Genomic DNA, 26,242 nt, shown 5'->3' with positions numbered 1-26,242 from the left:
GAATGTCAGTCAATCTAAGTGGGAAACACTCAGCTTAAAGAGTGGCTCCAAAGAGACAAAATGGTGCTGTGAGCATTGCTTCAAAGGTGCTCTGAGAACGCGAAGCCAGGCGGGCAGGGGCTGTCTAGAAAGGGCACTGCCATCCAGTTTTGCTCTGCAGAGTGGGGGCCGAGAGGGAAGTATAAGTGTGGGAGCCTTGTGTTGAGGAATATAAATAAGTGGCAGAGAAAGTAGTATTATCTTTGCCCGTTTTTTGCCCTGGTGAGAAACCAATTTCCATTTGCATGACTTCCCTAAACTTCCTTTTCTGTGAGTAGTCCCCCAGGCAGTTGAAGTTGGTGGAAACCCCTGCCATAGTTCTCCCTCCTGCTCTTCTTTAAGAAACCCAAAAAGACATTAAGAAGACCCATCAAAGTTCAGCCTGAATCCACCGGACAAGACAGGAAACACGCTCCTACTCTACAAAAGGATGATCTTGTTTTCAATCAGTGGACCCAAAACAATAAAGGCAAACTTGCTTTAAAAAGTTGCTGACAATCCTAGAATTTTAATGAGATCCTTCTTTTCTTTTTAATACTTAAGAGGCTCAAAACACCCAAACCATCAGGGGACAGAGAATCATGTAACAAGATCAGCTTTAACTGGAAAACCAAGCGGAGCAACCGAGCTGTGGGGCCAACAGGGACAATTCTTTGCAGTGTCTGTGTCCCTGGGATTCCCCTAATGGCCCCTTGCCGGGCTGCACTTACCGCAGGTCTGGGCTGAGTCCTGATGGCACTGACAACATGCTCTGGGAGCAGATTCATTGAGCTGAGGTCTGTCAAAACATGACAGTTCAGAACCGTTGTACTGAATGTCTTGTGCTCTCAGAGACCCTACAAGGGGCGAGAATTCTGTCAGTGAAGACCATTGCCTCTATAAAAGAGCCCATGACCACCATAACACAGACAGGTACCCTTCTAGCTCTTAATATTTCTGAAGAAAAAGATGGCTATCATTCACATTTAAAAATATGTCTTCTTACGTGGAGAAACAACTAGGAATGAATTTGTTAAAGCTCAAACTATAGAGTACTTCAGTTGCCAGAACTTGGAAGGATTTTCACTTTTGCCTAGTGGCACGGGACACTGCTGCCTTTTCAATATCCTTATAAAGCAGTGCCTCTGGGGGACCAGGGGACTGTGAGCTGCGTTTCCAGGTGTGCTCTGTCCCTTTAATAGCTCCTGACTGTGGTCTCAGTCAAGGCCTCGTGGAACCTTCGGTGACAATGATAATAAACACGCTTCACCCAAATGCTAAGAAACAGAAAGAGCTCAACACTCACAGCTGGGTTTTTTCTCCATAAACTGCCTCTTACAGTAGATGACACAGAGGATGAGCAGGGCCAACAGGACGGTGGCCAGGGCGCTGCAAATTACGGCCGCCAGGGCTGTGTCCCGTGGGCTGGAGGCCGTGGACGGGATCTTCACGAGGTTGACCTTGCTGGTACCTGCAAAACGCAGGAATGGAGTCAGCAGGCTCTCAACAACCCAGGAGACTCGGACGCTTACCCCCATCTTGGTGGCCGCCTTTATTGATGGCCTTCATGTGATGGAAGAAAGACCCCAGGAGACAAGAGGAGCCTTCTTCAAGAAGGCTCAGTGCTCCCTCCTCTTAGAATATTTCTTTAATACCCCAAGGTGTGTGGATGTGCCCCTCCTCCTCTCCCACAGCACTGTGGGCACGCAACTCTCAACACACGGCGTTGCCAGGATGTGCTTTTAGGCCGGCTAGAGCAGAGCTGTTGGCAAGATGGAATTCCTCGTTCTCTGTCTCCCAGTGCTTGACACAGCATTTGGCGCATCGTAGGTATGTAATATTTGCAATTTAATGGGAATTAGACTACGTACATTTCAAGCACACTGAATTAAGGGATGCTTCTGGGGGCAACTTTAGGGAAAAATATGGCGTGGGATCATTCACAACCTAATGGTAACTCCCAGTTTCTGAGACAGTAAGCATTTTTTAATGCCTGGCTGCTGAATGACTGAACAACGGTCTAAGTTCTAGAGAAAAAACCGAATAGTGTTGCTATTCTGTTACAGGGCAGCCCAGTAACGTGTTCAAGTGTCAAGAAAGACATTCTCTTCTAGAGGGAGGTAGTGTGTCATTGTTGAGGGCTAAGAGTCTGGAATCTCACTGCCTGGGTTAATCTCTGGATGTGTAACCCTGAGCAATTAATCTCTTGGAGTCTCACACGCACCTCTGTTCTACGGAGGTAGGGAGAGGGCCGGTCTCACCTGGCTGTTAAAAAAAAAATGAAATCATGTTTTATCAGATAGAGCATGTAGAACAGCCCCTTGCTCAGTGCTCTAGAATCATTAGCTATTGGTTGCTATTACTATTCATGATGATAATAATTAGCACTTAACTTTTTTAGGGTACTGGGAAGAATGAACTCATTTAGGTCAGAAACTATATTCAGGGCAGTCACTTCAGAACATACTAACTAACCTGAAAAGGATTTGAGAGAGCTTGAACCTAAAGAGAGGGGCAGTTAAGCTTTCTCTTCTTCTGGGTACCTGCCCCCCCTCCCCCCCCAGGCGAGGTGGGCCCTCATCCTCCCCCTCGGATGCTCTCAGATCCTGAGCGCCACTCAGTGGGAGCTCCCCCCACCCCAAGGCTGAGGGTTACTCCAGACCACTGTGGCCTGAGAGAAGCGTAACATGTGCCCCTCATGTAATTTTAAGTTGTCTAGAAGCCATGTTAAAAAAAGAAAAATAAAGAGGAAAAATTAATCTATTTTACCTAACCTAACAGATCTCAAAATATATTATGTATTCATGTATTCAATATGAAAATTATTAATGACATATTTGACATCCTCTATTTTGTACAAAAATTTCAAAGTCCAATGTGATTTCACATTGACGGCACCATCTCCTTTTGGACTAAGCACATTTCAGGTGCCTGTTAGCCACATGTGGCTCATGGCTATCATACGGACATAACAACTCGAGACGTTAAATGTTTGTATCTATATTTGTGCAGTGTGAGTCCTAAACACAAGCCAACTAATCAGCTGGTACCCTTCTTCTTGTCCCTGGCTACATATCCCCCCAACCCTGTAAGATTGATTTCCACTGTAAGATACTTGAGGCTAGAACCAGAGAAAAACTTCTGGGTTAGTAATATTGAATCACAAAAATATGATAGCAGGAGTGATCATCTGGGAACATCAAGTCTTGGTACTTCTAGGCTCAGTGATTCTGGGGCCACACTGATAAAAGTTTCTAACTGCCACCCAGAAGGCACCTAAGCTATATGCCTTGGGCTTGGATGATTAGGAATCATAATCCAATCATACATTTTAAAGGATATTTGTTCATAAACATGTTTAATATTCATAAAAAATAGTTACCACTTATAGCTATGTAGACATCCTATAATCATCAAGCAGCACATGCTGAAGTTCATCATACAGCAAGTTAAACAAATTGCATCCCTGACCTAATAGAGATTAAATCCAAATCTGAAACAGCCTCTATCAGTGGACAAATTCACAAGAGGATGTATGAACACAGGCCCAGCTGTACAAACACTGACAAATCAATAACCGAAGAGGAATTTATATCCTGTGCAAGGGAAATAGTTGACTACACCGCAGGGTAAGGGATCTGGGAGATGTAACTCTTATTTCTTTGGACCAAATGGTGCAGCTGTGGAAAACTGCCACCTCGCTTATGTTTGTGAGAAAGGTGGTTGACTTCAGAGCAAGATCAGCTGAAAACTCTTCATCAAGTAACCCAGCTCCACACAATGCTCGGCTTTAGCAAGAGCTGTCGTCAGAATGAAACAAAGTACATGATTTGAGCTGAAGACCTCAAAGTTCTTAACGCTATTGTAACTATCAAGTTAAGCTCATCAATTCACATAGTATTGGATATTCAGGAAAACCCTACTAAGAATTGGGACTTCGGGTTAAAGTAGAGTCACAATTAGAATCCTTTAAGTTCTTCTTGAACTTCTTTGAAAGTATATTAGTCATCTTACTTACCTTCATATGAAAGGAAATGTTCCTGCTTTATAAACATGCTAAAATGCACCCGATGAGGATTTTGAGTCTGGTGGTTTGTGATTCAGCATTTATTTTCCCCAAACTAATCGTAGAAGTATAGGAATCATAGGAATAAATACCTTTCCATGGTAGGGTACTAATATTGTAATCTCAATGATATCGAGTTGCCATAATAACATCGATTTTTTTTTAAAAAGTGCAACTCAGTAAGCCCCTTCTCTATACATTTCCGTGGAAGTAGCATCTGAAGATGAACAAGAAAAATACAGTAGTTTCACCTCTCAACGTTTGACACCTGCATAAGAAAAGGTGTCTTTTTAACTCAGACACCCTCTCAGAGAGGTCTCCATGGGAAGCAGGGCTCTGGAAACCACATTCTGGATTTTTTGTTTATATGTACAAGTTTATGACAACAGTTACAGCAAACAATCTATTTTATAGGAAACGGGCTCATCATTTTTAGGTCATCACATACAACAATGCAGACATTTACGTGGACGTACGCTATGAGAGATAGGGCTGCCTATCTTTGGATTTAAGAACAACCCTAGAAACTCATTCACGTAAGTTTCTGCTAAAAGCCTGTTTCCTTTCTGATTTTGATCAAATCTTTTTGATTTGAGTAGTAAAAAAAGCACGGCGGGGGAAGGAGGAGGTTGGTGCCAATTATATGAAGTGGCTTCTACTCTGTTAAGTTCTGGTTAATTGAGGTGTTGCTGAGAATTTCTCAGAAAAAGATTTATCTAGTACAAACTAAAAAGTCTTGTTTTGCTGACCTGTGACCGCTGCAATGATACTGAGATTAAAGATTCTTTCCACCCACATGCCTCAACTGAATTCCCTGTCCATTGCTGACCAAGTATATTGAATGCCTGCAAGGAATTTTACTCATACCTTATTAGGATTCTGATAGGACTTCTGAAGAACTGGGAACAGGAATGTCCACAGTCTTCGGAAAGTTTTAACTTTTCTGGAATACAAAGGCATCTCTTACCCTAACTAAGTTATTAAATTCCACTATAATCTTAGCACTACCCTCTGGCATAGTTACTTCAGAGGGAGAACTGTTTTCTTAGCTTAAATTTCATATTACATTAGATAAGTGCAATGTTATATTATACATTTCCTTAGGAGTTCAGCTCAGCGGAACAATCACATACTGAGGATCTACTGTGAATAAGACATCCTACGAGGCATTAAGTAAGTCGAATGAGAATCTGAATAGACAAAGAAGAGAAAAGAGAGGTGGCCAACGAAGTCTGGCAAGTGTTTTTTTATACAAGTTCACTTTTACCCTCCTTGGAATGTGACCAAGGTGCAAAATATCCTAATTGCAGAGATACTCTCTTTATATCTCACCCCCTAAGCAGCTTCAGAATGTAGCTGGAGAGACGCATATAGCGGAGAGACCTGTGTTACTGGACTCTGACGAGTCATGGAAAAGTCTTTAGAAGAGGGACCCCGGAGAAGCTGCAAATTAGGAACTCAATGCGCAGGCTTGACCTTGACCGAAATGGGCTTCACTAGACGCCTGGACACTGCTCACATACCTCCAGGGATCTCACTCCCTTTACAAGCCGTCAGAGCTGTGAGAATGCGCTGATGGCCCTCATTGTATAAACAGGGAAACCAAGACTTTGGGTAGTTTGCTCAAAGTCTATACAGCAAAGTGAGAGTGCTCGAGACCTGAAACCAGTGGACTGCACTGGCCCGTGGGTGCACGTAGCTTGTAAGTGAGTAAAACTTTCTGCCAGGGGAAGATGAACAAAATGTGGTCCGTGTCTACGTGCAGGCCATGCTCATTTCTGCAGGGAGAAACCAGCCAGACCACGGAGAGATCCGGGGACTTTCTGTACAGCAGACCATCCGGGCGTTCATGAAGCCAGTTCCGCACAAGGGCACCTGCCCTGGGAGAGTACTTCAGGGCCCCTCGGCCTCAGCGTGGATGTTGGTGTAGCACCTGGCGGCGGGCACATGGAGCAATGCCTGAGCGTCACTGAGGCGGCGAGGAGAGGCATGTTTACGAAGGCGACTGAGCCTGGGACGGATGGGAAGCATCACGCTCCCACGTGTGCTCTGCGAGGTTTCATTGGTAATTCCATGGCTCTGCTTCCTACTGATCTCCCTACGTGTTTATCCATGTCAACTTCCTAGCAGGCTGTTTAAAAACCCGCTAAACAGAAGATCCTTCTTGCCAGCATATCCTCCTGACAAAGGGAGGGTTGGCTTGGGAGGAAGGAAACTGATCTCCCAATTCTAGCTCTCACTACTTTCCACCCTGGTCACGGACAAGACTTTCCCCCTCTCTGAAGCTTGGCTTCCTCATAGACAAGATTAAGTAGTGGCTCATCATGCAGACACCAAGAGCCACCAACGGTGAGGCTGAGGGCTCAGGGAAAGTGTCTATTGGGCCAGATGAGCTCCTACGGAGCTAGCTGCCAGGCACACTGGGACACGTTGGTTATTAAGAAAGTCTCGTGATCTATCTGTAGCCTGGCTGATTTCTTCCTAGAGAAATGACCATGACCTTCACATTAAAGAATAAGTAGAAATTTTTATTTCCAGTCTGAGCTGTTTCCCTGAACTCTAGATTCATCTATCCAACAGCCTATTGAACATCTCCACTTGGATGGGGATATGCATCTTAAACTCAAAAATGAGTCCAAAAAGGGGGGCGCCTGGGTGGCTCAGTTGGTTAAGCGACTGCCTTCGGCTCAGGTCATGATCCTGGAGTCCCGGGATCGAGTCCTGCATCGGGCTCCCTGCTCAGCGGGGAGTCTGCTTCTCCCTCTGACCCTCTTTCCTCTCGTGCTCTCTATCTCTCATTCTCTCTCTCTCTCAAATAAATAAATAAAATCTTAAAAAAAAATGAGTCCAAAAGATGACCTCTTACAACCTCTGACAACCCCGACCTCCTCGCTTCTTTCCGCAATCCCTCCCTCCCCACAGACCTCTCCTGCCCATCACTGTCTGTCGGCAAGGCTCATCCCAGGCTGCAGATTGTTCCTTCAGCTGCCCTTCTGCAAATATCATCCTCTTAGCGAGGCTTCTCCACCAAACTCTTTTAAAACTACAGTATCTCACCAGGGCTTCCTACCCCCTTCCCTGCTGGCTTTTCCTTCCTGCCATCCTGCACTTTATGTGTTTAACTTGTTTGGTTCATTGTCATTCTCCCCTCTGGTGGGGGCAAAAGAACGCAACCCGCTGGGCTTGTGTTTAAGCTGAGCCCAGCCAGAGGCCATATTTTCCAGCCTCCTTTGCAGCTAGGCATGGTGATATGTCGAAATCAGACTCAACAGGGAATGGGAGGGATGACGGAAGTGACGTGTACAGTATCTGTCATCTTCAATTTAGGGACAAATTGCTTGGCTCAGCCCTCCCCTTCACTGTGGGCTGCAAGCAGGTTATGGCTGGATTATGGCCAGTCCTGATCCTATAGATGAGGAAGATATCCAAAGACTGGCAAAGTGCCCTGGAGCAAGCTGCTGGCGTCTGAATGATATTCTGCAGTGGGGACCCGCTCCGCCATGTTGGCCTGCAGAATGCAGAGAGGAACATCTGTCTTACTTAAGTGGCCATATTTTGGGGTCTTCTTGTAACAGCAACTTAGCATTTACCCTAATCAATTTCACCTCAGCTTCAGCTTCCATAAGGGCAGGGATTGTTGTCAGTTTTGTCGACTACCAGAGTGACAACACCTACAAGTGTTCTTGGCACATAGTTGGTGCCCATACGTATTTGATCAATGATGGGATGAATGAATGTGAAAGAAAATGGAAAACTTGAAGTATCCAAAGGTTTATTTAACGGGGACCTCTCTAATTAATAAGGTGAGATTCTGCCAACAATGTTTGCCTCATATGCTTCCACCCTTGGCTACATAGTTGGTGACAGTGCAGATGGAAACAGCTGGTGGCAAATAATAGTTCCACTGGCATGCTCTTTATGTGATGTTAATGTGACCACAGGTGGAAGAGCAAGGGTTGCTCGGATTTATCAATACACAAACCTTGAGGATTATATATAACCACAGAATGAATATGAAACAAAAACTTCACCTTCTCTAGCCAATTTTAATTAGCACTCCATGGACTCACCACAAAGGGATCTTATTTTATTTATTATATGCCAAATGTAATCTTACTTAATAATGCAGACATTGTGATGACTAATTTATAGTGAATGACCAAAGAGGTTAGAAAAGGGGAGGACCTTCGGGAGGCCAAGCGCATCTTTCAGCGAAAGCCGCTTTCGAGTCAATTTTGGAAACTGGTTACTAGCTAAATTGGATAAAGGTGATGATTAAGCATTCCTATCATTTTATCAAACCAGGCATACTAATCTTACATTTTTATTGAGCATCTCCCCCTAAAACTATGTAGAAGTATGGGGAAAATGCCATGAGCATCTAGAGAACTGTTAATGACAGGAACCCATAATTATTTTTTGGAGACAGTTACCTACACTATCACACCATCACACCATCACAGTTTCCATATGCCTATGCCAACACCTACAGAGGGCCAGCCCCTTACTTACTCACTTTTGAAATGTCATAACAGTCCTTTACAGTGAGGGTTTTGTCCATGAAGAAGGCTGTACATACATACATATTTTTTTCATTTCAAACAAATATTGGGTGGTTGGATCTAGATTTGAGCCCGGTTTGTCTGACTCTAAAACTTATGGTTCTTTTGTTTGTTTGTTTTTTGTGGGTTTTTTTTTTTTTTTTGTAAATTACATTATGCTTTTTCCAACCATGTAGAGCAAAAAATTTACTATAGTGTGAAGGATTCTTGGCTGAAATTTTGCACAGACCAGTAAATTCTAAGTAATCAGCTAACATATCCAATATAACTTGACCTAATATTTTTTTAAGATTTTATCTATTTATTTGAGAGGGAGAGAGATAGTGAGAGAGCACATGAGCAGGGGGGCGGGGGAGAGGGAGAAGCAGGCTCCCCGCTGAGCAGGGAGCCTGATGCGATGAGGGGCTCAATCCCAGGACCCTGAAATCATGACCTGAGCCTAAGGCAGACGCTTAACCCACTGAGCGCCCCAGGCGCCCCTAACATGACCTAATTTAAAAACACAAATCTAGCTTCACAAATTCAAACTGTCTTATCCCCAAGATTAAAGAGGCTATTGTATTCTTTTGCAGGGAAAAATAATGTATGGCCTTTTTAAACATTATTTTTAAGGTCTCTATGATATAATTAAATGAGTATCAAATAAATACAGTAGGGAAGAACAAGTTGTAAGCGAACTATGCTTTCTAAGCTTCCGTTTTTAAGATTTCAATGATGACTTGTGTTTTCATCAGAGAGTTTAGCATATGCAAATAATACATCAGGTTTCCGGCCCTATGACATGTCACTCCAACAGAATGGGAAGTGTGAGCACTGATGACCATGTTCTGGCACATGCAATTCAATTAACAACTAGTTCTGAAATATAAACATACAATTTAGACATTTCCTAATAATTTTCACTGAAATATTTTATCTTTGACTTTTTCACTTGTTTCAAGTAAACTATAATTTGATCCATTCCTTTCTGTGCTCTTCCACCACCACCAATAAAAATCCCATGTCAAATAAAGGTTTAACAAAATAAAACCCAATGAATCTATTTCTAGTAATGCTCTTTAATAAAAAAAATATTAACAAAGAGCTCTTTGCAATGTTAACTGAGGGCAAGGATACAGTTCTGGAGTGTAAGCTTTATCTTGTTAATCTAAACTGGCTAAACAAAAATATCTATCTTAACACTCAACATATGAATTCCAGATGTACCACAAAACAGTCTGTCACCAAACAAAATAATTGGATTTTTTTTTAATCCACTTTATACCAAGCATTCTGACACTGGATAAATGTAAAGAGTGAAACTTCATCATTTATTTTTTTTTCATTTTAGACTTTGGTCTTAGAACTATGTGGTTTGTTTTTTAGTAGCTGATAGAAATATTATTCCAAAATGAGCTTTTTCTGTGTGTTCCCATATATATTTAAACTGGACTGATTTTTTTATTGTGGTAAAATATATATAACATAACATAACATTTACCACTAGTGACATTGAGTATATTCATGATGTTGTGCAACCATCACCACTAATTCTAGAACATTTTCATCACCTCAAAAGGAAACTCTATACCCATTAAGCAATCAATCACCATTCTCCTTTCTCTCCACTTCCTGGCAAGCACTAATCTGCTTTCTGTGGATTTGTCTGTTCTGCATATTTCATATAAATGGAATCACACAATATTATGTGGCCTTTTGTGTCTGGCTTCTATCACTTAGCATGTTTTCAAGGCTCAACCATTTTGTAGCATGTATAGGAACTGCATTCCTTCTATGGCTGAATAACATTCCATGGTTTGGATATACCACTTTTGTTTATCCATTCTTCAGCTGATGGACATTTGGTGTGTCTCCACTTTTTGGCTATTGTGAATAATGCTGCTATGAGGATTCACATATAAGCTTTTCCCATATATTCTAAAACTTTTCACAAAGATATATTGTTTCACATGCTATCAAAAGACACATTATTATTATACTAAAACATGAAGTTAATTAATAATTCAGGAAATGAAAGTATTTCCCGAGCAAGAACTAAGAGGAGAGTGGAGGAAGATGATGTTGGAGAAGCTGGTCAGGGTCAGTTCATGTAGGGATTTAGAAACTGTAGTGAGGAGTTTGGATTCTATTCTAAGAATAATAGGATATAGTCAACAATAGCAGAATACACATTCTCAAGGGCACATGGAATATTATCCACAATAGACCATATGTGATGTCACAAAACAAGTTTCAATAAATTTTTAAAAATTGAAATCATGCAAAATACCTTTTCTAATCACAATGGAATGAAACTAGAAATCAGTAACAGAAAAAAAAACTGGGAAATTCACAAATATGAAGAAATTCAACAATATACTCTTAAATAATCAATGGGTCAAGGAAGAAATTGCAAAGGAAATTAGAAAATCCTTTGAGATGAATGAAAACAAAACCACAACATAACAAAACCTACAGGATGCAGCAAAAGTGATGCTTAGAGGAAAATTTATAGCAGTAAATGTCTACATTGAAAAAGAAGATCTAAAGTGAATAACTTAAACTTCAGCTTTCAAAGACATTAGAAAAAGAAGAGTAAATTAAACCAAAAGCTAGATGGAAGGAAATAATAAGCATTAGAGCAGAGATAAACGAAATAGAGAATAGAAAAAATAATAGAATCAACAAGACCAAGAGTTGATTCTTTGAAAAGATCAACAAAATTGACAAAACCTCAGACCGACTAAAAAAAGGAGAAAGATATAAATTATTAAAATCAGAAATGAAAGAGAGTACATTGCTACTGACTTTACAGAAATAAAAAGGATTATAAGAGAATACCATGAACATCTGTACACCAACACACTGGATAAACCAGAATGAAATGGACAATTCTTAGAAATATACAAACCAACAAAAACAAAACAGAAGAAATAGAAAATCAGAAAAGACCTATTAGAAGTAAGGAGACAGACTCAGTCATCAAAAACCTCCCAGCAAAGAAAAGCCCAGGACCTGATGGCCCCACTGAATTTTACGAATATATATATATATATATATATATATATATATATATATATATGGAGGGGCAGAGAGAGAGGGAGAAGCAGGCTCCCCACTGAACAGAGAATCAGACGTGGGGCTCGACCCCAGGACCCTGGGATCATGACCTGAGCCGAACGCAGACGCTTAACCGACTGAGCCACCTAGGTGCCCCAAATTCTACCAATATTTAAAGAAGAATTCACATCACTCCTTCTCAAACTCTTCCAAAAACAATGAAGAGAGAACACCTCCAACCTTTCTAGGAGGCCAGCATTACCCTGATACTATTTAGCTAGATAAAGGCACTCCAAAGAAAGAAAACTACAGATCAAGCGCCCTTATAAAGATAGACATGAAACCCTCAACAAAATAGTAGCAAATCAAATTCAGTAGCATGTTAAAGGGTTACATACCATGACCAGGTGGGATTTATCCCAGGAAGGCACTGATGATTAATCATACAAAAATCAATCAATATAATACATAGTAATGAATGAAAGGGAGAAAAATACACATGATCATCTAAATTTTACACTGAAAAAGCACTTGACAAAATCCAACACCCTTTCATGATAAAAATACTGAATAAATTAGGAAGACAAAGGAACTTCCTCAACATGATAAAGGTCATATATGAAAAACCCACAGCCAACATCATATTCAATGGTAAAAGACTGAACACTTTTCCCCTCACATCAGGAAGAACACAACGATATCTGCTTTTACCACTTCTATTCAACATAGTAGTAGAAGTCCTTGCCAGAGTAGTTAGGCAAGGAAAAGAAATAAAAGGCATCCAAATTTAAAAGGAAGAAACAAAACTTTCCTTGTTCACAGATGATTTGATCTTATGCATAGAAATCCCTAAAGATTCCACAAAAGAACTATTAGAACTAAAATCCAAAAAAGAAATTAAGAAAATAATCCCATTTATAATACCAAAAAGATTAAAATACTTAAGAATAAATCTAACTAAGGAGGTTTTTACCTTGTACACTGGAAATTGCAAAACATTGTTGAAAGACAGAAGACCAAAATAAATGGAAAGATAGCCCATGTTCATAGATTAGAGTACTTAATATTGTTAAGATAACAATATAACCCAAAGTGACACACATAAGGTGCCTGGCTGGCTCAGTCAGTAGAGAAAGCAACTCTTGATCTCGGGGTTGTGAGTTCAAGCCCCACATTGGGCACAGAGCTTACTTAAAAAAAAAAAAGTCCAGATTTAAACAAAAAAATCCATTAAAAAAAATAACAAAGTGATAGCATAACTCAATGCAATCTCTGTAAAATACCAATGGCTTTTTTTTTTTAAGGAATGAAAAAAATCCTAAAATTCATATTAAACTTCAAGGAACCCTAAATAGCCAAAACAATCTTGAAAAAGAACAAAGTTGGAGGACTCACACTTCCCAAATACCAAACTTGCTATAAATTCTATAGTAATCAGAAAAGTATGGTACTGACACAGGGATAGACATACAGACCAATGGGGTATGATTATGTGGATTCAGAAATAAACCCATACAACTATGGTCAACTGATTTTTGACAAGGGTACCAAGACCTTTCAATAGGGGAAAGAACAGTCTTTTCAACAAATGGTGGTGGGAAAACTGGATATCCACATGTAAAGAATGAAGTTAGATACTATCTCATATCATATTAAAAGATTAATAAATGAATCAAAGACCTAAATTTAAGAGTGAAAGCTATAAAATTCTTAGAAGAAAACAGGGGAAAATCTTCATGACCTTGGATTTGGCAATGGTTCCTTAAATATATAGCAAAAACACAGGTGACAAAAGAAAAAATAGATAAATTGGGCTTCTTCAAAATCAAAAACTTTTGTGCTTCAAAGGACATTGACAACCCATGAAATGTGAGAAAATATTTGCAAGCTATATATCTGAGAAATGTTTAATATTCATAATATATAAAGAATTCATAAATATTCGTAATGTGTAAAGAACTCCTACAACCCAACAACAAAAAGGCAAGCAATGCAAAATGGGCAAAGTACTTAAACAGACATTTCTCCAAAGAAGGTATACAAATGGCCAATAAGCACGAGAAAACATACTCAACATCACTGGTCATCAGGGAATGCAAATAAAAACCACAATGAGTTACAACTTCACACCTACTAGGATGATGATGATGAAGATGATGATAAACAGAAATAAGTATTAGTAAAGATGTGCATTGCTAGTGGGAATGTAAGTGATACAGCTACTGGAGGATAGAGTCTGGCATTTCCTCCAAAAGTTAAACACTGAATTACTGTACAACCCAGCACTTGTACTCCTAGGTCCATACTCAAAAGAATAGAAAACAGGGACTCAAACAGATATGTCTATGCCAATGTCCATAGCAGTATTATTCACAATGGCTGAAAGATGGAAACAACCCAATCATCTATCAACAGATGATTGGATAACACACATGTGGTATACACACAAAATGGAATGAAATGAAGATATGAAATGAAAATTTGATACATGCTATGGCATAAACAAATCTTGAAAACATTATGCTAAGTGAAATAAGCCAGACACAAAAGGGCAAATATTGATATAATTCCTCTTACATGAAATATCTAGAATAGGTAAGTTGATGGAGTCAGAAAGCAGATCAGACATTACAAAGGGCGGAGATAGGAGGAGAACAGGGAGATATCGCTTGATTGGCAGAGTTTCTGTTTGGAGTGATGAAGAGTTATGGAAGTAGATGGTGGTGAGGGTTGCACGACATTGTGGATTGTAGTTAATGCCACTGAACTGTGCATTTACAAATGGCAAGTTTTATCACCATAAGGAAAGAAGAACAAGAAATGATTGGAGGGTTTTTGGTGTGGAAGGTGACAAGATCTAACTCACACTTTAGAAAGATGACCGCCTGCAGAGGGAAAGAGAGAAGGACATCTGGTGGGAAGGACTGCAGTGGTTCAGATGATGATAATGATGGCTCGAGTTAAGTTATAACCAGGAAGATGTTGTCGACTGTCTATATTTGAGAAATACTTGTTGTAAGAGCAACTGGATATACTGAAAGTGAGTTAGATTCAAGGCAAGAAGGAATCAAGAATGATGCCTAGGTTTCTGTAAACCACAGGACAAATTATGGTGCCATTTATTATTTTTTGGGAGAGTGAAAACTTGAGGGATGGCTGGGGGGGTGGGGAGGTAAGGAATAAAAAATTCTGTTTTGAAATGTTAAGTTTGAGATACCTATTATCTATCCATGTGGAGCTGTTGAGTTGGCAGGTGGCTATACAAGCAAGGCAGAAGAGAGATAGTAACTGGAGATACAAATTTGAAAATCACGAGTGCACAGATAATACCCAAAGCCAAAGGACTGTTAAGAGCCCCTCAGTGTATAATGTCAATAAAAATCAAGGACTTAGCAAAGAAGCCAGATACACTCTGAAATTAGGAAATCTGATGGAAGAGGAGGAGCTAGCCTGTGAGATCAGAAGAAAATGAGCAGGAATGGTGTCAAGGTAGCCTGGAAAAGATGCATTTCAAGAAGGAAGCAGTAAACCAAAGTTTAATGGGATGAATTCTGATTCTTAAATAACTAGGCTACATCATGATATTTTATTTTAGGGACTAATTATAGAAAGCAAATTTTAATATTCTGGCAGAAAGTTATTTTTTTTAAAGATTTATTTATTTATTTGACAGAGAGAGACACAGTGAGAGAGGGAACACAAGCAGGGGGAGTGAGAGAGGGAGAAGCAGGCTCTCTGTGGAGCAGGGAGCCCGATGTGGGACTCGACCCCAGTACCTTGGGACCATGACCTGAGCTGAAGGCAGACGCTTAACGACTGAGCCACCCAGGCGCCCTGGCAGAAAGTTAAATAGGTTTGTGATTTTAAAAAAAAAATTAGTGACCTTGCCCATTGTAGCCACTGAAAAAATTTATAGTTGGATGAATTTTTGAATTAAGATGAAACCAAAATGTGATTTAAAAATATGATGTCACAAAGTAAAATTATAGGAGCAAAGCTCAGTGGAAGTTTTTTTTTCTTTTTTAAATTTTATTTTATTATGTTATGTTAATCACCATACATCATTAGTTTTTGATGTGGTGATCCACGATTCATTGTTTGCACATGACGCCCAGTGCTCCACGCAGTATGTGCCCTCCTCAATATCCATCACCGGGATACCCATCCCCCACTCTTGTCCCTTCTAAAACCCTCAGTTTGTTTCTCAGAGTCCATAGTCTCTCATTCATCTCTCCCTCCAAATTCCCCCCCTTCATTTTTCCCTTCCTTCTCCTAAGGTCCTCTCCATACTATTCCTTATGTTCCACAAATAAGTGAAACCATATGATAATTGACTTTCTCTACTTGACTTATTTGACTTAGCATAATCTAATAAATAGCAATCACGACTTAAGCAAGATCCCATTACTTATGCAAGATTATTTAAATTTAAAAAGTATCATTTTTCAAATGAATGATAGAAGGATCAGACCAGGATCTGCATCTTTTCCCTGAGGAATTGTTCTGACTTTACTTGTGAAGTATCACCCAAATATCTATATTTTTAGCTTGGCATCTGCTTACCAGGATCTGAGACTAGTGAACACTGGACAGAGTATCATCCCGCACCTGTATCTAGGACAGTCGATTGTGTGCACATAGAACCAAAAGTTCATCATGTCAGGCCAGTTTCAAACATGCTCCGAGTGCTGAGTTTCCAAGGTAGTGCCCTAAATGTTTTTAGTGATTTTCTTTTTTGAACTAAGAGCACATCAAAAATAGCACAGCTTTGCAAGCCCCTTTCCTTTGTTGAGCCATGTTGTAACTAACATCTATTAATAAATACAGAACTTTTGAGCCTGATTCCTTCTCGTAACTTCCCTTCAAGGCACCACACTAATTACCAGTTTTTTTGTAATTTAAATGCAAGTGAATGAAGGCAGAGTCCCAAAGTGGCCTCAAGCCTGCTTTCTTTTAATACTAATACAGATGATTCACAAATATGGCTGTATTATAAACAGGACGCAGTCCTAAGAAGTAAGCTTTTATATCTTTATTTCCCACCTGGCCAAGTTGTATCTAAGGGCCACCGAATGTAAAGAAAGTGGATTGTGACAGCCGAAAAGATATCCCTGGAACCAAAAAAAAAAAATCTATCTGTATGAAATCTAGTATACTGTAATGGCACTGACAGGCGCTCTAATTGTGGCGTTATGGGATGGAGGCTATTCTGTTATTGAGAGCAGTGCAGAGCAGGTGACCCTGAGAGCTTCTGTGAAGGATCTCTGAGCCGTCTCTTCATCGGCCAGCTCTGACTGAATCAATTTCTGTCTTCCTCTGGGCTGCCTGCCCATCACTGTTTTATTGCCATCAACAGCCTGTTACCATGTTTGTTGGGAGGAAACCATGAAGAAAATGTGAAATGCCCTTCTTGGAGGAGCAGGGAGGGAGGGGGAAAATATATCCATTCTTAAATTCAAAGCACTAAGGAGTGTCCTTCATGTTTACGTTTAATGTCATATTCTTGTAAGAAGTCATTTAAACAGTAATTTCCCTTAGATTATCAACAAACATTACTCTCTGTTACAAGACACTTAAAAATATAAGTCAATCAGAGAAAGACATGTATCATATGACCTCACTGATATGAGGAATTCTTAATCTTAAGAAACGAACTGAGTGTTGCGGGAGTAGTGGGGGGTGGGAGGGATGGGGGAGCTGGGTGATAGACACTGGGGAGGGTATGTGCTATGGTGAGAGCTGTGAATTGTGTAAGACTGAAGAATCACAGATCTGTACTTCTGAAACAAATAACACATTATATGTTAAAAAAAAAAGAAGAAGAAGAAGATAGCAGGAAGGGAAGAATGAAGGGGGGAAAATCGGAGGGGGAGATGAACCATGAGAGACTATGGACTCTGAGAAACAAAGTGAGGGTTCTAGAGGGGAGGGGGGTGGGGGGATGGGTTAGCCTGGTGATGGGTATTAAGGAGGGCACGTTCTGCATGGAGCGCTGGGTGTTATACGCAAACAATGAATCATGGAACAGTACATCAAAAACTAATGATTCAATGTATGGTGATTAATATAATGAAAAAAGAAAAAATATATAAGGTTATAGTCAATATTCTAAAATGATTCCAGTTATTCCATTATTACCTTTTGAATTATAGAAGGAAAGGCCCAAATACTGCAACTAAAACATGAGTTATATGAATATTGAAGCCTTTTACTGCCTTCTGGAAAGCTTTCACCAAAACACTGCACCAAGTTTCTTAGTACAGGTGTGTAATTAGAAAAGTATAAAGTTCTTTAAAAAACAGGTCGATTAGTTATCAGTTCTTATTTGCAACTTTATCTCTGTTCATCGGAAATCTTCACTAAAGTCAGTGGTTTTAAACCATCTCTAGGAGAGTAAAATAAGGCAATCGATGGTTAATAATTTCGTACTGACAGAACACTGTTATGAATCAAAGGGTTAAAGACAAGAATGCAGCATCGCTATTTTAGTTATGTAGAACAGTTGCTTTTAATTAGACCCACTGATGAAGTAGAAAATGGTACCAATGACCATCCAGATAAATTAATATACATAATAAACTGAATGAGCAGATTCTAGCAATAGACTGCTCAAATATTCAAGAGCATATTCAAGTTGTGTCTATATGAACCCGAATTTACTAAGTGAGAACTAAAATAGCAAAGACACATACTCTACAGGTCTGACCTGCTGCTTTTACTGGGACTCTGCTCGCAGGTACTACTAGAGCTGGAAGCATTGCTTGTTGACCAGTGTAGGCACTTCGCTTCTGAAGGATCATAGATTAAATCTTTAAAAAGGACTGAGACAGAAACCTCCCTCCGCTGGTCCATATGTCATACATTTATACCAGCACGTCTTCATCCTTTCTTCTGTCCGTCTTTTTCGGGCTTTAAAACTTACTGTAAAGCACTGCACATTGTAATGTTTTAAGAGCTGGGTAGTGAACAGTCTGGGTTCAAATCCCCACTTCGCCATTTACCAGCAGCCCTACAACCAGCAATGACAGCTGTTTGCCTCAGTTTCCTTATTGGTAAAAATCAGGATATAACGATATCAACCTAACAGGATTTTTGTGAGAACTAGATGAAGTAATGCGCTTAAAGGGTTGGCATAGTACCTCATACACAGTAAAATTTCTGTAAGTGTTAACCATGCTTTTCCCCATTATTATTCAGAATCAGACACTGTATTGTAATTATTATTATGTCAGAATCTGGACTGTCTTTTAACCGAGTTGAAACGACCTATGTAGTAGGTAGGCCATTGACTAAATCGACAGAATGAGCTACTTGTAACTGCGTTTGCATGCATGTGTCCTCGTAACACATCCCTAAGCACTGGAATGTTCAGAAGGAAAATTAACAATAAAAACAAACCAAAATAGTTCCCTCCAGAACTTTAGATGCATTTCTCACATTTAGATGCATTTTATGTAAGCATCTCAAAGAATCTTACCAACGTAATCTAACTGGTAACATTAAGCAATGTCATATAACAATAAGCAACAATTAACAAAATACCTAAACCTCAAGGAATATTGTGACTGAAATGGTAAAACCATTACTAAGAAAATCCTTTGATAAGCAAAAGAAAAAATTTAATTATCTATCAGTTTCAGTGATAGCTCTGGTGATACAGAGCTCAGACACACCGGGCAAGAGTTTAAAGCCACCCCGTGGTTCATGTTCTCACTGGAGGAACATGGAAGACAAGGTCCAGGACCTGCACTTCCTCTTCCTTAAACACATCTGTAGAGAATTCTGCATGGATGAGATGGATGCTGATAGTTCCACAATGAGCCCAATTTTTGTACAAGATTTCCAAATTTTTTCAAAGGCTTACATTAAGTATGACTGGTATAGATATTTGGAGAGGATGAACTAAAACAATGTGATTTTTCTTTCTTCCTAGCTCCTTGAGCACTAAGACCATGATTTGGACTTATTAACTACATAGCGACAGACAAAACAAGCACTAGGCAAAAACAATGTTACATATTTAAATTACATGCAAAAAAGGGGTACTGAAGGAAAAGCCATGAATAGAAATGGTATCTGAAAGGAAGGCACAGAGGAGAAATCTCTGTTTTCTCATGTATACGTACATTTGTCTGGTTCTCCTGCCAATATTTAAATGGTCTTCCCCTACTGCAAAAGTATGGCAGAAAAAAAGAGCAGTGGCTTGGACAAGGGAATTTGACTCTATTTCTTCCTGAAGGTGGGCTGGTGGCACTCAGATGGACACGCTGGACATCTGGGATTGCCAGCATTGGAAGAGAAGTACTCTCACTTGAGAGGAGTAAAGAAAAAGAGATGGTAAAGAGAAAGACGCCAGGAAGGTCATCTGGCCCAGCAGAGCATTCGCAAGCAAACACATACACTGACCAACGGAAAGTTCTATCCTGTGTTGGCACTATTGTATCCTATGCCTCTTCTCTCTCCTCCAATTACCTTTCTATTTTTACCTGAAGAGTCAAACTCCCCCTCCAAGTTGGGTGCATTGTGGTCGTCAAGGAAGTCTGCAGCAGCATTTACGTGGCAATAAGTGGATGCGGTACGAAATTAAGTAGAGATGTGGCAGTTTCGAATTCTCATCAACACAGCCTGGTGCATTTTCTGACCTGAACTGCTAACCTGTGTGTTTATAAAAACTGATTTTAAAAAATAAGGCAGAAGGTACCAAGTCTGTACTTGGTGTGTGTAGACTTGGGCTTGGTTCCCCTTTCAACTGAGACCATTATTTTCCATTGCAAACCTCTTCCAACTAAATACACGGCCTCCGACAGCATGTTTTACCAGTCTCTGGGGGCAGTCAAGCTCCTTTTTCCTTTCTGGCAGCACCACCCAGATCCTCTCCCCTGCTCCAGGCATCACCACGCCAATGGATTAGACCAGCATAAACGCCTACTCACACTGCAAAGGAAGTTGATGGTACTTAACAACTCAAATATAAAGCCAATCGTGCCAATATAGTTTTGTTTTGTTCCTAAACCAAAAACCCACAGTGTCATCATTCATTCTGACTGCTCTAATAAGTACTTTGTATTTAAATTGCTAGAAAAATAAAGAGTGACTTGAGACTATTCTTTCACATCAGCACCATATACTGCTTTGAAAATTGTCTTTCCAAATGCTGGGATCTTTTTCCTCTTCTTCCCTTCAGCCACTACCTTGGTTCTCACTTATCACCTCCTCCTCAGCTGCACACCATGGCCTCCTAACTGGCCTGCGTCCTGCCAGGCCGGGCCTTGCGGACCACTGGGCGGCCACAGGAGCCTGTTTTGCTTGGACCACACAGTGTTGGCCGGGGAGGTGCCGAAGCAATGAAGACGACGTGTGGACTCAGAGCCATCATCTTCCGTGGTTTGCTCCCCAGCACTGGAGGGGAGACAGCAGGGGAAGGGGACGACAGATCAACCCAGGGTGCGGATGTGGCGGAGTGCTTTTACTCCATCACCATTGACTGTGTTACCAACAGTGAGTGGCAGCGATTATTTTTAAATTTCTTTAAATTCGGCTTTGGATTTTTTTTTTTAATTTTATTTATTTATTTATTTATTTATTTATTTGAGAGACAGAGAGAGAGAGAGACAGTACAAGCAGGGGGAGGGCAGAGGGAAAAGGGGAAGCAGACTCCCCGCTGAGCAAGTTGCCCGATGTGGGACTCGATCCCAGGGCCCTGGGGTCATGACCTGAGCCGACTGCTTAACTGCTTAAATGACTGAGCCACCCAGGCACCCCTTGGCTTTGGATTTTATTTATTAGTCCAAAATGTGAATGTTTCTACCCGGAAAATGAAAATTAACTGGATTTATAAGGCATTGAACCGAATAGCTGTATTTCTTCTCAACCGGACAAAAGAGAATTACAGATGAAGAAGACCAAGTTTCTACTCTTTAAGATGTGTATGTCATGGAATGCACTATCAGAAATGCAACGATGAAGTTAAAGGGACCTGGGCTATAGGGGTGCTCAGCAGCACAATGATAGGACTAGAGCAAGTGTGATGTGGGGTTAAGCAGACCAAGGGGTCAGGAGTGTTGCCAAGAGGGGGGCTGGGGGTGGTGGGTGAGGGATTCAGGCTGGCAACAGACAGACAGACATCTGTGAAGGCCTAGGAGGCAGGAAGCGAGTTATCAGAAGGGCTGGAGGCCAGAGGGGATGCTGAGGCTCCATCATGACATGAAGAAGCATCCCTGGAAGGGAGAAAATCCCAGGTAGCGAGCCTGTGACCGGAGGCTGACGTCACAGTAGCTGAGACTGAGTAAATTACTTCACTAGACTCCATTTCTGTTCTTAATCCTGTTTCCAGATCACTTGGCCTGGAGTTCTGTTTCCCACCAGGACTGTATAGGACAAATATTATCATGCATGTCTTTGAGGGGGAAAGAAAGAAGGAAGAGGAACAGAAAAGGCAGTTACCACGGGAGAGCTGGTGGCTGGTCAGGGAGGTGAGCAGGCCTTCACTGACCACATTTTGATCCACAGGGTTGACTCAAGACTTTTACAGGGCGCTGTGCTGTTCTGAGAAACTCTGTTATGCCAAGAGCGAGCTCATTACTTTAAATTTCTCTTCAGTGCTGGGTAGATTATAAGCATAACTATTTGGTACTTTAATTATGATAAACACCATAATTAACACTGAAAAAATTATAAGCCACAAAATGGCAGCAGATTGTCTATAGTATTTCTCTGCATATACAATAAAGTGAAACAATTTTTTCCTGCTTTCAAGGATGTTCTTCTTCTTTTTATTATCCGATAGTCCTGTAAGGTCTTGTGTTTATTTGACCGATGAAACAATGAAGCTTTGAAACTTCTGCACCAAGAAACAGAAAGGACACCATAAAAGAAACACATTATTATGGCCTTGAACATCTGTGCTGAAGGATACACAAGCTCAAAAATAGTTTTGCTTCAACTGGGACTAACAGACAGGGTTGCCATCTGGGAACTAGAACAAAGATACGAAATTGGGCCCTTGCCCTCCCTCTTCCGCAGGCGGACTGCTTAACCCTTTGAGTGCTAGGTTCCATTTAGGCGCCTGGACGCCATGTCCTTGTAAAAGTATGACCTTGTTTGTTCCGCCTCCAAGTGGAGAAGGCAGTGTCAAGATAGGCACGCTTTCACCCAAGGACTCTGCATCCTATAATTGTCAGGTTCCCTGTTATTAGTAAAGTGGATAATTTTTATTTATCTCACTACAATATTTAAAGAAGTAATCTCCTGTGAAATTATTCTAAGATGATGAAACTTAAAATTATTTCTGCCCATTACCTTCCAACTAGGAAAAAAAGGCATATATGTTTTTGCACAGCCTCATATGGCTGGGTCTATGCTGAAAAGGAAATCTGGATTTAGATCAGGTTTCTTGCTGTCTCCTAGTCCAGCAGAATGGATACTGCCACTAATTCATTTATAATTTTACAGTTGATATAACTGATTGTAAAGAACGAAACTCTGGGTGAAGTTGGAAAGAGCCCACTTTTCTGGAGGCTTGGAACATGAAACAGGTTAAGGAATTCAACCAATGCCTTATTTCCTCTTTTAAAATTATTAGAATCTTCATTCAGTACATGAAAAAACTGGGTCCCAGAAAAGTTAAATAACTGGTTTGAGAATGAGTGCTAGGGCCAGGACTCAAAATTACGTCCTCTTCACAGAGAAGGTTACATGAGCTAACACATGAGAAACATCCAGTGGATACTGGTCTCCATTCGTCCTGGGATGATCAAAGTGGGTAGTTACGTGAGTGTCCTTTTAGTGCTAATTAGTATTGGAAGTTAGAGAGAAACTCCCCCAATTTTATTGTTCAGATCTTCATCTGTGTCCCTAAGCCCTAAAGTAATAGAAAACAGTTGTGATGAACTAAAATCTTTTGGCACTGATGTAAAATCTTCAGTTAGCCTCTTCCAAATTTGTGGCTTCCCCCGAGTTTAGGGGGAAAAAAAAAATCAATCAAATGCTATTCCTCTGTGATTTTCTTCGGCATCACACAGAGCAAGCAAAATATAAAAATGTTATATTATTAATAAACAAATCATTAAATTAAATGTATTTAAATTAAATTTAGTTAAATGATTAAATTAAATAAATTAATAATTAAATCTTAGAGAAAAGGGTGGAAAGCCTATTTCTCTAAGTGCATACATTTATTGTATCAGCTAAAAATACTGTGTTTAACTAGTCTCCTTGCTTCCGCCCTTGCTCCCCTGAAGTCTATCCTGAACAGCAGCTAGACGGACTTCGTAAAAGTGAAATCAGGCAGTGTCATTTCTGTAGCGAGACGGGGGTCCTTACAATGGCCTACCAGCTCCGCTCGGTCTATGCCCTCTCCCCGAGTCCATCTGCCCCACTCACTGGGCTCCAGCTCTGCTAAGTGTGTTGCTGGCTCTGCCCCAACACGCGGTGCTCAGCTTTCTCCCTCCTCCTTTCCTGCAGGGCCCTGCCCTAGGATCACTTTATCTAGGCCTTCTGTGACTACCTTATTTTAAAAAACATCCTTTCTCTGGAGCATTAGAATGCCAATTCCTTGAGCACTGAGAATTTCATCTGTGTTTTTTACTGCAGGGTCCCCAGTGCCCACATCAGTGTTCAGAGAAGGCATTCAATGTATTTGTCAATGAACGTGTGGACAGACTGATCCACAGGTAAAACACAACACTGCAGAGATGTCTTTATGCTGATTCCACTGTATCTAGACTAGCCATTAGGCACTCAAAAAGTGCTCCCTGACATGCTTCCTGACTTAAACAGCCTAACACCAAAAAGTGATTTTTCTCATTTTAAAGAAAAGCATGCCTCTTATAGTCACTGGAGAGCTTTGCAGAAGTGATGAGTTTCCAATGACATTTTTTATTTGATACTGAAGATTTTGCTCACTTAAAGACAAAATTCAACATTTCATTTCACAACTCTTGGGTCTCATGACAGAAAATGAAACATGTTCAGAAAATACTAATTACTGCAAAGCTCAGGCTGAGAAATGCAGATAAAATGTCTGGTCCCCTTCAGAATTCAAGATTCGCTGTTTTAAACTCTGCTGGTGCTTCTCTTCTTCCTCCTCAAAATGATGTGCCTTAAATTAAATCCCCTTCCTTAAGTAGTTGCTGTAGGAAGTGGTCAGGCATTCACTCTTGTTTAAAAACAAAAAGATCTCAATCCATTGGTGAAGGCGACATATTCCAGTCCCTTCTAGAATGTGAGCCCACAGGGGACCAAACTCTGGTCTCCTGAAACAATGTGAGGCCTTATATACTACCTCACGAGAATAAATGTCCTGCTGGAGGAAGGGGAAGGCATTCTAAGCTTAAATGCTGAGTATTTCCACTATAGGTTTGGCATAAGCTGTTAGAATGCTTTCTCCACGTTTATTTATATGTTAAGCATTTAATGGGCACAACCAGAAATCACGGTTCCATTTGCAAAAGTCCGTAATAGTGAAACAGGCCTGTTGGATTTTATATTTTTTAAATAAGCTGTATTTAATCTAACATACATTTAATTTAGTGATGGCCTTTAACAAACCACAACTTGTTTCTTCAGGAGTAAATATTTAAACCAGCTCACTCACTGGCTTTAAACATTTCAAAGAGACTGAAGATAAAGGGCAGAGAAGTCAGATTTATAGCTGACGGGGTAATAATCAACAGCTACCGTTTTGGGGGCGGGATCAAAGCCCTTGGGCGACCACTGAGCCTCCAGCTCAGCATACTCCTGCCTCCCTGACGTCACAGGCACACAAGCCCTTCTCCAGAGCATCTCCAAGTTCAAGGGACACTGTCACCTGATGAAGTCAAGGCATTTAAACATTCCTTTCCTTTTTTTTTTTTTTCCCACTTGGAACAGTTAGTAGCTTACAAATATTTAGCACTTTCATATTGGAGCAAAAGGACGAATGTTGAGTTAAACATTTTGTTAAGTTTTGACTTCTAGAACTGGAATGAAACTAGGGCTAAGATAAATATTTGAAATAGTGACATCATCATACAAAGCGGTAGCATTTATAGCACACTTTTCCTCTAAAGAAGTCAACACAGTTAAACTGTCTAGCTATTTTTCCCACATCCTTGGGAAAGGAGGAGTCTGCCATAACACATTTTTAACCTCTTTGTAGATGACCATTGTTCACCTCTTGGTAAGCAGATAAGCTGAAAGAAGGATTAATCATTTTCTATAGAAATCAGTCTAAAACAATTATAATGGTTTTCTGCTTTCTTAAAAAGATTTCAACAGGGGGGCCTGGGTGGCTCAGTCGTTAAGCGTCTGCCTTCAGCTCGGGTCATGGTCCCAGGGTCCTGGGATCGAGCCCCGCATCGGGTCCTGGGATCGAACCCCGCATCGGGCTCCCTGCTCCGCCGGAAGCCTGCTTCTCCCTCTCCCACTCCCCCTGCTTCTGTGTGCGCACTCACTCTCTCTCTCAAAAATACATAAATAAATACAAATTAAAAGGAAAAAGTATTTCAACAAATATAATTTGATTGCCTCTCCACCCCTTTTTCCCCACCTCTTTTGTGGGGTCCAGAAAGAGTGAGAA

General features: G+C 40.5%; 1 protein-coding gene across 1 annotated transcript in view; it reads right to left on the bottom strand.

Moving 5' to 3' along the window:
* Positions 1-26,242, bottom strand: part of TNFRSF19 (TNF receptor superfamily member 19) — a 64,199-nt gene that overhangs the window by 5,481 nt on the left and 32,476 nt on the right. The window contains exons 5-6 of the mRNA XM_028107576.1: positions 1,325-1,489; positions 750-875 (exon numbers count right to left, since the gene is read on the bottom strand). Of these exons, the coding sequence (XP_027963377.1) occupies positions 750-875; positions 1,325-1,489 (291 nt within the window). The remainder of the gene's footprint in view (positions 1-749; positions 876-1,324; positions 1,490-26,242) is intronic.

This window comes from Eumetopias jubatus, unplaced genomic scaffold (genome assembly GCF_037043125.1).
Source record: "Eumetopias jubatus isolate StellerSeaLion01/CBP00866 unplaced genomic scaffold, mEumJub1_p1.0 scaffold_3, whole genome shotgun sequence".
NCBI classification, from domain to species: Eukaryota; Metazoa; Chordata; class Mammalia; order Carnivora; family Otariidae; genus Eumetopias; species Eumetopias jubatus.
This window is presented reverse-complemented; position numbering and strand designations above follow the sequence as displayed.